Consider the following 12,612-nt stretch of genomic DNA (forward strand, 5'->3'; position numbering starts at 1 on the left):
CATACTGTGCACACTGTGCCCATGTTGAGGGTTTCACATCCTATAAGGCACTGACAAAGGGTAGCTCAGAACAGGGTAGCAGCAATGTTTGGAGAAGAAAGGAAATGAGAACACTTCCAGGTTGAGTAGCTTGTCTTATCTGGAAACTCTGCTGGTGGGGTCCAACAGCAAGAATTTTGTAGCTGGATCAGTTCAAGGTAATAAGAAGAGACATTTTTGGAAGTATTTAAAAGATGGGTAGATGTGGCACTTAGGGACATGTTTTAGTGGGGGGCTTATTGTGCTAGCTTAGTGGTTGGACTTGATGATCCCAGAAGTCTTTTCCAACCTAAATGATTCCATGATGTGAAGGTGAAAGTGATGCATGATGAGAACACCCTAGGGTGACCTTGGGTACATTAATCTGGGGTGTGTTCCTCAACATCCTCCACTGAATCTGGAAAGAGAGAGACAGACATGAGAAGGTTTTGGAGGTGTTTGTGGGAGCAGGGCTATGGGAACCTGAGGTAGCCAGGAAAAACACTGGACCAAGACAGCTGGGAGACCACATTGAGCCTGTACCCACTGCCTGTGGGAAGATGGGTGAGAATCAACACCGAGGCTGGTGGGATGCTCTCTTCCCAAAGAGGAAGTTTCTTGCACCACATGATTCCTCTGCCTGTGAGCATTTCTGTGCTGAGTGCCTCTCCTGTGTGGAGTTACACAGACACCTTTCCTGAGAGGCTCACAGGGAGTCCTGCCTGGGGACTTCATGCCAGCATGGCCCTGCCAGGGTTGGCTCTGGCATTTCTCCTGGTCCTTGCTCCTCACGGTTCTATGAGTCCGCAGGCATATGAGGAAGCAGGTAAGAATGGACTGTGCCTCTGTCTCAAAAAAATGGGATTGCTGCTCCTCTACCTGCATATTTGCTGCACGGCCTTACCCTGCTCAGCCCAAAGCTGAGGCTGTGGGAGGGCTGAAGCTGGTGCCTGTATCAGCCTGAGACACTCAGGCATCCTTCAGGTTGTGGTGGGGCAAAGCTCTGACTGGGATGGAGAGCAGCAAGCCTTGGGGTGCTGGGAAAGCCTCCATGAGGGTGGGAGCTGTAGTGTCCCACTAGGAAGTGGGTAGTGTCCCTGGGAGCTGGAGGTGGCTGTGTCTTGTTATGCAGCAGACAGATAAATCTGGGGTAATCAGAGCAGTGAGGGCCTTTCTGGGCAGTCCAAACAGCACCCATGTCACAGGGAAAGGTGATGATGGTGTTCATCAAAGATGTGGGAAACTGTGAGATTATTCCCTCTGTTAGTTGGGATGCCTGCTCTCTCCCATCCCTCAGACCCTGGGGCTGAGGGAGCTGTAGTTTGGTGGGATTGTTCCCATTGAGAGGCTTGTTCTGTTCTTCTCCATGCCTGGAGGGCTAGGGGCAACTCCTGGGTCTCTTCCTACAAAGAAGGTGGGCTTTCCTATGGTGACTGTTGGTTGGTGGTACCTGTTGAGGTTCCCATGGGGCACAGCATGGCTAGGGGACCCGAGCTGTGAGTCATTGTCTCTGTAGGGAAGTGGGAGCAGAAGTGGCTACCAAATCGTCAGATGGGTCATGAGTCATGCTGCCCATCACTGGTGGCTGAAGTGATGCTGCCCTTCCAGCAATGGGCAGCTCTCAGCTATCCAGGGCAGGATGGAGCCTCTTCTCCTCTCACAGTCTGTACTCATGTCTGGGACTGACCCAAAAGGATCCTGGATGTCACCCTCGGGCAGGGGGTGTGTTACTTCAGGGGGTTTAATGGCAGGAGGGGAGAAGGTGTGTGAGGGGGATGCCGAACGAGGCTGGGACCAAGTCAAGTTTCAGGTAGTTTGTCACAGTGAAGCGTGTGATCTGAGGGCATTTGGAGAGACCTAGCTGAGGGGGAATAAGTTTCGTGTCTGCACCATGTGGTCTAAAAGGATGGGGCTGGTGACCACTGTCCTCAGTGGTGGAGAGCTGAGAACATGGGTGAGATGATGGCATGGAAACCTGCTACCAGACAAGGGAAGTGGTGAGTGCTGGCTGGCAGGAAGTGGGCAGCTGTAGCTGAAGAGAGGTGCTCCATCTTCGTTTAGGGAAGGCTGCCTCCATGCCCAGTGCCTCCTCACGGACTTGTTTTGCACTGAGTGAGCAAGTCTAGGTGATGTGTCTGCCAGGACAGGGCAAGGCAGACTCATTTTGGGTGAACTGCAGAGGCTGGGCTGAGCACACTGAGCAGGGTGTGAGCTCTGTGGCCAGAGGTGTGAATGTGGGTGGTCTGACAGGCAGACTCTAGTTGAAAGCTTCTTTCACTCAGCGTGGAAGAAGCTGATTAACACACAGAGTCAAGGCATTTGATTTATTTACTGTTCTATACAGAAAGGTGTGCTAAGTGGCAAATCCACACAGCCAGCACAGTGAGGCACACAAAAACAGGTACACTTACAATCTTTGGCTATTAGTGTATCTTTGGCTATTAGTATATCAATATATACTGAAGTCACTGCTTGCCTGCCTTACTATGACTCATCTTTTCCCCTCTTCACTGTAAAAGCACAGTGTTCCAAGAAGTCATGGTACATGCTAGGTGAATGGTGGTATTTTTGAGAGAAGGAGGCAAATGAACTAGGATGTGGGTTTTTTACTACTATTAAGAGCAAGGATTCATCACTAGGGTGATGAATAATGTAGCAAAACTCGTCAAAACGGGGTGTTTGTTAGCTCCCAGTAAAACATCCTGGATGAGAAGGGTGTTATCATTTTTGTTTTTTCCCTTTCAAGGACTTAGACAATTTGTTTTCTCTCTGCCTCATTCCTGTAGTTATTGCTTCCACTGCTGTTTTGCTTTGTTCTCTCGCTTGTTATCTGGCACTTTGTTCCTGTTATTCTGGCAGTCACGTCATGAGACCAAGCTGTGGAGTCTGCAATGGCAGCAGAGACTCTCTGGGTCTGGTGCACTCCCACAGCCCCTGTATTTGTGAGAGAGAGCAGCACCCACCAGGCTGCTGGATGCCTCTGGCTGGGGTCCCTCCATAGTGGTGGGTTAGCAGGATGGCCTGTGGATAACCCTGCTGCACTGTCCCTGAGGGTGTGAGGAGGGATAAAGCCCCTGGGGACTGGAGCTCATCCTGGGAGGTGGCATCTCTGCCACTCCTCTGAAGAGAGGGGGACTGGCACCCCTCTGGATGAGACACCCTCACCCCAGAGGACGTTGCCAGAGCCCAGTGACCCTCAGGCTTTCCCTTTGCACACAGGAAAATGTAAAGTTCCCAGCTGGGACCCCAAGCTGCAGTTTACCCCGATGAAGAACATCTATGCCTTGAACGAACTGGTGCAGCTGAGCTGTACTGGGGAGTCTGTGCCCTCCATCACCCAGATCAGATGCATTTCCAGAGGGGCCCAGGCTGAGTGGAATGAGACTGCCACCTGCAATGGTAAGCACAGCCCTGCATCACTGTGACCCAGGGTCCCGAGATGGTGACAGACCCTCCATGACCTGGCCATGCATGTGACAGTGCAGGAATGGGAGAGCTGGATGCCTTGGCTTTTCCCCATGTCCTGGCAGTGATGATGTTCTTTTTGTCTCACCACCTTGCTGTAGGCACCTGCTGGGGTATGTGCTCCTGGGGAGAGGAATCCTTCCCAGCCAGCACCTCCTGCCTCAGCATGGAGTAGGAATAGCTGCAGGGGTTCTGCTTGTTTGCCTGGAAAGCTTCTCTAGGGTTTAGGTTGTCTCTGGTGTGGGAGGTTGTTACTGCTGCATGGGTCACCTGCCCATGAGGGTGTCAGGGTGAATAGGCAGAGTCATGAGAGATCTGTTCCAAGTCTTCCCTCATCATCTCCCAAAAGTACTCCTCACCCAATTTTACCTCTGACAGAAAGATGCCAAAGGCCTACTTGGTGGGACCCCAGACTCCAGCTGGCACCAGCCCGTGAGAGTTACAAAGAGAATGAAGAAGTGACTTTGAGCTGCAACAGTGGTTTCCAGCCATCCTTCACCCACATCAAATGTGCAAACAGGGTTCAGCCATCCGATTATTCTGGATTTCTAAAGGGAGATGTGTGGCTGGGGAGAAAGAGCAATGATGTATGGATTGAAGTTGAGGGGAACATAGTGTGCATTGGTAAGCAGGGTGTCAGGAGGTGCTTCCTACAGAGCTCTGTGATTAAATCCTGCCCCATTCCTCCATCTCTGAGCTTCCATCATCACCACTGTGGCCAGGTATGCACTTCTGATGCTGTGTCAGGGCCACTCGGATCTCAGTGCTTTTGATGCCTGAGACCATTCCCCTGCTGAATTCTGGCATGTCTCTGTCCACCACCTGCCTGGACAGGCACCAGCCCCATCTGACACCAACAAGGACAGTCCCATCCCAAGCAGACAAATTAAGGGGTCCCATGATACCAGATGGTTGTGTCACCTTCCCTCTCCTTCCAGGGGCTAGAGGGACAGCTGGGGATTGCTGAGACCACCCCCCACATACCCTGCTCCTCCTTGAAAACTCCCAGCCCAATTAACACCCACTTTCACCTCTGCCAGAAACATGCCAAAAACCCCGCTGGGGCCAGAGACTCCAGCTGGCACCAGACCAGGAGAGTTACAAGAAGAATGAAGAAGTGATGCTGAGCTGTCCCAAGGGTTTCCAGCCACCCTTCACCCATGTCAAATGTACAGGAAAAGTTCTGTCTATTGTCAATGGAAAACCTGTACACAGAGAAGCTTGGAGTGGAAGGGACAGCAGAGGCAGCTGGATCAACATTCAGCCCATGTTCAGGGTACAGTGCCTTGGTAAGGAGGCCTCAGGAGCATTCCTGGCTGCCCTGCTCTGCCCTTCCTGAGCAGGGGAGGCAGGCTGTGGGGGCATAGGAGGTTTCTGGCCGTATGCTGGCTGGGGAAATGGCAGGTGCTGCTGATGGCAGTGTTGAGGCAGCTCCTGAGTCTGCCCTGTACCTACTCTGGGGGTCCAGGGGTGCCCTGATAGGGAGGGGGCTGATACCAGCTTTAGTCCCTGAGGGTCCTGGCAAGAGGGAACTTTGGTACAAAGGTCCCCACCTTGCTACCAAAGTAGCTGTTCTGGCAGTAACCAGCACTGCCCATGGCACAGGAGGGCAGGAACGATGCAGGGCTCCAGGCTGTGTTCTCAGGGATTTGGGAGGTGTGTGGGAGACACAAGTCTCCCTGAGGGCTTCTGTCAAGAGCATGTGCAAAGAAGTCACAGCTACAGTGTTGTAGGTCTAACAGGTGTTTGTGGCATAGGTGAAAAAGAAGCCTTGTGTCAGGGTCTAGAGGACCACAGGACACTGCTCTCTGTCACGAAACCATAGAATTGTTTAGGTTGGAAAACACCCCTAAGGTCATCAAGTCCAGCCATCAACCACCACTGCCAACTCCACCATGCCCTAAGTGCCACATCTTTTTAATATCTCCAGGGATGGTGACACTATCACTTCCCTGGGCAGCCTGCTCCAGTGCTTGGGAACGTTTTCAGTAAAGGGTTTTTATTCTAATATCCAATCTAAACCACCCTGACATAACCTGAGGCTGTTTTCTCTTCTCTATCAGTTGTTACCTGGGACAGCTGAGACCAACCCTCACCTCCAGCCCTCTTCATGTGCTGGCCCCCTCCTCATGTGCTGGTTCCTCCTCCCTGTCCCTGCTGCATGCTGTCACTGCAGAGCCAGATTTGGGGCTCAGGCTTTGTGTTTTCTCAGGAGGAGTTAGGGTGTTGTCATCCTGCTTGAGGGACAACCAGGGCAACAGAGTTTCTGGGCAGGTCTGGTGCACAGTGCAAACCTCTCATGGGCTCCCCTCAGTCCCTGACTCCATCTTCTCCTGACCTTTCCCAGGAGACCTAGGGGAAGAAGTTTGGAGTCCTTCTTGTCCTCATCCTCTTGCCAAGAATCTGATGAGGAAGGTCCACTCTATGCAGCTCCATCTCTTGCCCTGATGGGCCAGGGAAGGGGATGCCCTGCTCCATCCCCTGGAATGCCCTGTGGAGCCACGCACTGCCCAGCTAACACCTTCCCATCTTTTTGGTGCAGAGAAATGCCAGAAGCCCCAGTGGGACCCCAAGTTTATCTTTGACCAAGAACAGGGGATCTTCAACCCTAATGAAGTGGTGAAGATGAGGTGCCCTGAGGGGTACTGGCCCCCACCCATGGAGATCAAATGTGTGATGTTGAAGCCAAAGGAAGGTTCCATGATTTCTCATAGTGGCTGGATAGTGAGGAATGGCACAGACACCTGGCACCTCATGAACGAGAACTTGACCTGTGTAGGTAAGTGAGCAAGCCAGACACTCTCCCAGTGCTCTCAGTCTGAGCTCCCCAAGCGTGGAGGGCAGTGCAGCATGTGCACCCCAGGATCAGTGCCCTGTGCTTGGGGTGGTCAGGGCATGGCAGAGAAATACAGAGAAAATTCTGGATACATCTCTGGTTTGTGTCTGTGCTGTTGGCAGTTCTGGCATTTGTAGTCTGGGAGAGGGCAGAATGTCTTTGTCCACTCTGTGCTGGGGACTGGCTAGTGAGGGAATAGTGGGGGTAATGGAATTCGGTGTCAAGGCTTGAAGGGGAAAGGAAGAAGTGATCCTCTTGGAACATTCCCTTCACAGACATCCTCCAGGTTGTCCCTGAGAGCTTGGAGATTTCCAGCACCAGCATCAAACTAAACTGGACCTGCATGCTCCCTGCCACCTGCCAGCAAATTCGGGCCAGGTGCCGGCTGGAGCATCATTCCTCCTCAGAATGTGAGGCTAAGGAGGTGAAGGGAGAGCAGATGCTACAAGGCCAGGCGGGAACTTTCATCTGCTCCCCTCTGAAGCCCTTCACTGTCTACAGTGTCACCATCTCCCTGCTACCTAGCACAATCTTGTACACACGGCACCTCAGCACAAAGGAAACGGGTATGTTTAAATGAAATGTCAGGATGCCCTTCACCGTGAAGCTCAGCCAGGGAATCTGCTCCCTGTTGTGATGTTCTTGGGATCAGAGCTGCATGGAGCTTGTGGGGATCTGGGGAAGGGGCTGTGCAGGGCCCTGAGCAGGGCATGTCCCCTCCTCACTTTCCCCCTCCTCACCACACCATTGCTGCTACAGAGGCACAAGGAGCCTTTGTGGGGGGCAAATACTTGCTATCCATGCATGATCCTCTTCTCCTGTACTTCCAGTGCCAGACAAACCAGAGATGCTTGAGCTGGATGGCAGCACAGGGTCCCTCAGGTGGAAGGCGCTGCCCCCGTGCAAAGGGGAGATCATTGGATACCAGGTACCAGGGTCCATGGAGTGCCTGTGGTCTCCCCCCACCTTGTCAGGCATCTCCCTGCCTCGAGTTCTGTGCAGGCAGCCTGGGGTGAGATGTGAGCCCTCCTTGGCCAGGGCCCACAGGCTGTACACTGCTGGTGTTCCTAGTGGGGCCAGCCTCCTGTGCCCAGCCAGCAGTAGCAACCCCTCTTCACAGAGCTGCCCAGTGCAGGAGCAGGACATTGGTGCTAGCAGCTCCCTGTCCTTCCTCCAGCTGAACATCACCACCATGAGAGCAGATGATGGCAGCTTCCTCGAATTCAATCAGGTGTTGGTGAACCAGTCTGTCACGGAGTACGTGCCACCCCATCAGACAGCTGGCAGCAAATACCTGGTGACAGTGCAGGGCCTGACAGCAGCTGGGGCTGGGGCTGCATCACAGCTGGAATTCCAAACCTACGTCGTGGGTAATGGTGGTTCTGCCCTGGGTCTGGTTGGGGTGGGCTCTTGGGGGTTGGGTGCTGAGCCTGGAGCAGCTCCCAGACCTGTGTGTGCATCAGCCCTGTCCCAGCTCAGACAGGGGCAGGGAGTGTGGGCACCTGGCTCAGCAGTGGGCATGAGGCTGGGTGAGTCCTGCCTCGAGAGTCTGCATTGCCATGTCCCCAGAGGAGCTGCACCCCTTCAGCCACTGTGTGTGCCTTTGATAGCAGACCTGCCCCCTCTATTCTTCCACTGAAGAATGTAGAAGCAGCCTGCTGCAGCCATCTCAAGGGCTCTGTATAGAAGCAGTGGCCTGCTGCAGCCATCTCAAGGACTCTGTATAGAAGCAGTGGCCTGCTGCAGTAATCCTGACTTTGATAAGCAACCCTGGGAACTTTGATAAGTTCCCCTGGGAAAGCGCACACCAAAGGATTGACTCTAGCCATGAACACCTGTGTGTTGATGCCTTTCTTGCCACCCAGAATGCTGGGTGGGAGTTGTTTTTGTGCGAATGACTGACAAGGGCAGAAACATCTGCTCTGCCGGTGCTTGGTTTGGTGTTGGCTGTTTTGTCTCTCCTGCTGTGCTTTCCCAAAACTTTCCCACAGAAGAAACAGAAGAAACAGATAAACACTGAAGTGTGTTTAATAATGAGGGATCCTGCTAGATTAAGCAGTGGTCTCTGTTTTTTTCCAAGCAGCTGCAAGGAAGGCAACATCCATCCCTGCATTCCACAGGTGCACGGGTGGCTCAAGGTCAGAGAGCACTAGGGCTGCTGAGCCAGGGTCTGTGTCCTCCTGCTGTGTGCAGAATGGCTCAGCAGGCTGCCAGACCCTCCAGCTGGGGACATGGGACAAGTCCCTGTTTTCCAGACCCCAAGCACATGTGCAAGCAGGGGGAGACTGTCTCACTGCCTGTCCCTGCAGCAGCCAGGGCAGCAGGGCCTGGACACACATTTCTGCACACATGTAGACATCCAGCACCAAGACTGGGACCACTGCTGGTGCATTGGGACCACTGGCTCAGGCTGTGGCACCCACTCCTCTCTGTGTCAGTTTCAGGGCAGCCTGTGGACCCTTGGCCTGGGTCAGCAGTCACAGTAGTGGTGGTGGTGGTGGTGTTGATCCCCTTGACTGCAGGAATCATCTGGTTTGTGGTGTCCAGGTGAGTGGCAGATTTGGAGTCTCATCACTGCCTCAGGCCATGTTGTGATGTGGGGTGGGTGGGGATGGAGAGGCTTCTCCAGCTGTTTCCCACCCTTCTCTGGGTGCAGAGGATGCAGCTGGCTGGTCCTACCACAGTTTGGCTCTCAGGCTCCTGGCTGGGGCTCTAAGTGTCATCCTCAAGGCTAGGACAGGGAACCTGTGTGCCAAGAGACCCTCTCCACTTGTTGCTGTTACAGCCACCACTGCTCTCCCCTGGGGTGTGGGTGGACAATGCCTGCCAGGGCAGAGGGAGAGTGTGCAGAGCCCTCCATGCCACTGCTGCTGGGTTCAGCAGGGTCTGGTCCACATCAGCCTCTCCCTGACTCAGGACTGCCCTTTCCTTTCCCAGAAAAAAGAAGGCCTTGCCCAGCAAAGCCGAGGAGGATCATTACACAGGTAGGGTCTCCAGCACAGAGCTGACTGTAGGGCTGGAGCTGGGAGGGGAGCAGGTGTATTTCAGGAGAACCTGTTGGCATTCTGAAGGGGCTGCAGGCAGCCCAGCTGGCTTTGGCTGACCTGTTAGACCAGTGTGTCCCACATGTATTCTTAGTTGGGACCCTGCTCTCTTCCAGCAGCTCCTGGCTGGGATCTCCCTGTGGTGCCAGTGAGGGTTGGGAGCTGCCCCTCCTTTTCACCCTCTCTTCACCTCTTCCCAGCCCTGCTGTCCTGATGGTGTGCATCCCAGGGTGATCTGCAGCCCCCAGAGATGCTGCCTGAGGCTGCTCTGCTCCTTCTTCCACAGCCCCCAAGTTCCTTAGGCTGTTTCTGTCCTGTTCTCTCCCCAGAGCTCCAGCCCTATGAGAACGTAGATAATTACTGCATGATTGAGACTTTTCTGGCAGAGCAAGATGCAGGTAGGAAATGGGTTGTTCTGTGTGTGACCCCACATGGCACAGAGGGGACTGGCAGCTGTGATGGAGTGTCTGAGCTCCCTGTGCTGCAGAGTGCATGCTGCAGCCTCTGCCCTGGGTTCTCTTGCTCTCTGCAGGTAAATGTAACGAGGTTGGAGAGCCATTTCCCAAGACCCTGCCTGTTCTGGAATTCTCAGGAGACAGTCAGAGCAGTGAGGAACAAAAGAAGCAAAGTGGACATCGGAGCCTCCGTGGTGATGGCACTTCTTGAGGCTTGGTCCTCCACCACCGTGACGTCCTGGGATTTCAGCTTCTATATTGTCATGTATCTGTAATCCTGTGATTTTTAGTGTATAACTCTAGGCTACATATAGGGCGCTAAGCTACTGGTCTCAGCATTTTTAGACAAAACAATTCCTATCTAAGCTCAAAACTCAAGGACACCTTACTGTCTCAGGCTCCAAAATATGTAAACAACATTGAATTGGGATGAGCAAACTTAGAGTAACTGACTGCATTACCTGAAGCTGTAATTGGAGGATTAACCACCGACATACAAATACACAAAACTTACAAAGTATGAAAAACCTGTGACCTGTCATCCATTTTGGGTGTAGCCTCTGAGTGGGCTGTGACTGCCCCAAATGTACCTGAGGGCCCTTCAATAAATAGAAATGCTTTTAATTATCTTAACTTTGTCTAATCTCTGTTTTAAGTAAGCCTGTCAAGGCATCACCAGAAGCAGGACCATGAATCTTGTAGTGGGTTATTGCTCCCTCTCAAATTTTGTCCTTCATCAAGCTCCAGAATCCTCTGTCACAGCACAGGAGCAGCTCAAGGCATGGGATGACCTGCTTGTGCCAGCAAGGATGTGTCCTGGTTGTTCTGCAGTGCTCTAGCAAAGCCATCTCATTGGCATTCTGGTGCCTGCAACTCTGCCCTGAAACTCCTGTTTCCACCCTGTGTATCCCTGTATCCATCTAGACCCTGTGCTCTGCTCAAGTTTGGTCCAGCTGTGCTGCTTTGGATGCTGTGCTGCTCTGTCTGCACAACCAATACCTTGTTCTGGTTTGCAGGGGCTGCCTGGTCCACAACACCTCCCACCTTGCCATGGGTCCTCCTTGTTTTGTGTGTGAAAGACCTGACCCCACGAATCTTCATGGAAGAGCTTGGAGTAGGCTTTTCCAGCCCCTGGCAAGGAAGCATGTCTGATGCACTGCATGCTCCCAGTGCAATGCTTTGGGTGGCTGCTTTCCCTCCTGCCCATCCTACAGGTAGCACTGTCTCCACTATGCATAGCTGGACCTCGTGTTGGTCAGTGTCCCCCCTGTGTGGGTGTTGGTGCTCATCTCCCATTCTGAGAGGTACAGTTGTCACTGACCCTCTTGGGACATTTGCATCCTGCAGCCTTCGGGATTTGCTCAATCTTGGCTGCTGCTGCTGCCCCAGGTCCCCTCCAACAGCCACTGCCTCTCACCCTGTGGGATGCCAGTGCCCAGTGCAGCCTGGATGCTGAGGGACAGTCTGAAGGCTCTCCTTGGTGAGGGGCACACTGCTAGAAAATGGGGCAATCAACCTCTCTTTTCTCCTGCTGTGAGTGTTGCTTGTGGTTTTTCCATCTCCTCCTGCCCTCGGGCACACAGGCTCTGCTGAGCTCCCTGGACTTGGGTATGACAAACTGGTTCTGGCTGAGCTTTTTACAGCCCTGAATATAGAGTTGTCATGGGTTTTTTGCTTCAGTGTTATCTCCCTCCCCTGTCAAACCTACCAATACCCAGTGCAACCTGGAAGCTGAGGGGCAGCCTGAAGGCTCTCCTTATTGAGGAGTGCACTGCCAGAAGATAGAGCAATTGACCTCTCTTTTCTCCAGCTTTTTTTTTTAGCCTGGGATGACTTGCATGTGCTGGTAAAGACATATTTTGACAGTCTTTCATATGACCTATCTGCCTATCACCATGGTACCTGTAACTGGCCTCTGGGACCCAAGTATCTCCTTCCTGTGGACTGCTGCTGGTGTGACTTGTGTGCCTGATGGAGTCGCTCTTTGTGGGTATTGGGCAGAGAGGGGAAGGGGAGCTCAAACCTGTGTGGCTGCTGCTGTTTGAGGAATGGGAATGTGCAGGCTTGGGATAGGGAAGAAGACTTGCCATCTCCTTGGTTACCCTGCTTCCCATTCCATATCTCCATACCCAGTCAAACCCTGGGCTGTCAGCCTCATGACTCCCCCTGCTCTGTCCAGACAGTAAAAGCTCGTGGTTTGGAGAGTGCTACCCGCTGCCCCCCAGCTCCTGCCTAGTCCTCTCACTGCCCTTGTGAGGTGCTGTTCCCTGTGGGGTGCTGAGCTAATTGCACCTTGTTGAGGGGAGCCATGAGCAGGACACCATTTTTCCTGGGCAGGAGGGTGTCCTGTGCAAGTGCCACATTCAAAGCTGAGTGACAAGAACAGTCTCAGTGCCTCTGCAGCCCCTCATGTCTGATCACCCAGCCTTCTGTAACCTGAGACATCCAAAGTTAATGGATGGTTCTGGAGGAAGAGAAAAGCAGTGGCTGCTGAAGAGCAAGGGGGATGGTTTAGTATTGTGAATGTTTGCTCAAGCACCCATCTGGCACTGTAGAGCTGTGTCGTCTGCACACTTGGGGTCAGAGGAGAGTGCTGCCAGGCTGAGAGGGAGCAGGAGGAGGAGGCAGCTGAGGATAGAGAAGCGGGGAAGGATGAGAGAGGGTGTGGGTTGAGTGTTTCTTTCAGAAGGGCCACAGATTGTTTCAAGCATTGAAGTACTCCTTGCAGTTCATGTCCTCATTCCTATCTGTGCTTCTGACCAGTTCTTTATGTGCTTTCTCAAAGGTCCTCCAT

At 53.1% G+C, this 12,612-nt stretch overlaps 1 protein-coding gene across 1 annotated transcript; it reads left to right on the plus strand.

Moving 5' to 3' along the window:
• Positions 1 to 731: 731 nt before the first annotated feature.
• On the plus strand, positions 732 to 10,451 carry LOC146425137 (uncharacterized). Its single transcript, XM_085043348.1, has 12 exons — positions 732 to 844; positions 3,238 to 3,417; positions 3,862 to 4,107; positions 4,524 to 4,772; positions 6,026 to 6,262; positions 6,595 to 6,885; positions 7,150 to 7,247; positions 7,497 to 7,689; positions 8,758 to 8,866; positions 9,257 to 9,303; positions 9,693 to 9,761; positions 9,896 to 10,451. The coding sequence occupies exons 1-12, from the start codon at positions 760 to 762 to the stop codon at positions 10,027 to 10,029; spliced, it is 1,938 nt and encodes a 645-aa protein (XP_084899474.1). The 5' UTR covers positions 732 to 759; the 3' UTR covers positions 10,030 to 10,451.
• The last annotated feature ends 2,161 nt before the right edge of the window (positions 10,452 to 12,612 follow it).

The sequence above is a fragment of the Lichenostomus cassidix genome, chromosome Z (genome assembly GCF_008360975.1).
Source record: "Lichenostomus cassidix isolate B80296 chromosome Z, HeHo_3.0, whole genome shotgun sequence".
Classification (NCBI taxonomy): domain Eukaryota; kingdom Metazoa; phylum Chordata; class Aves; order Passeriformes; family Meliphagidae; genus Lichenostomus; species Lichenostomus cassidix.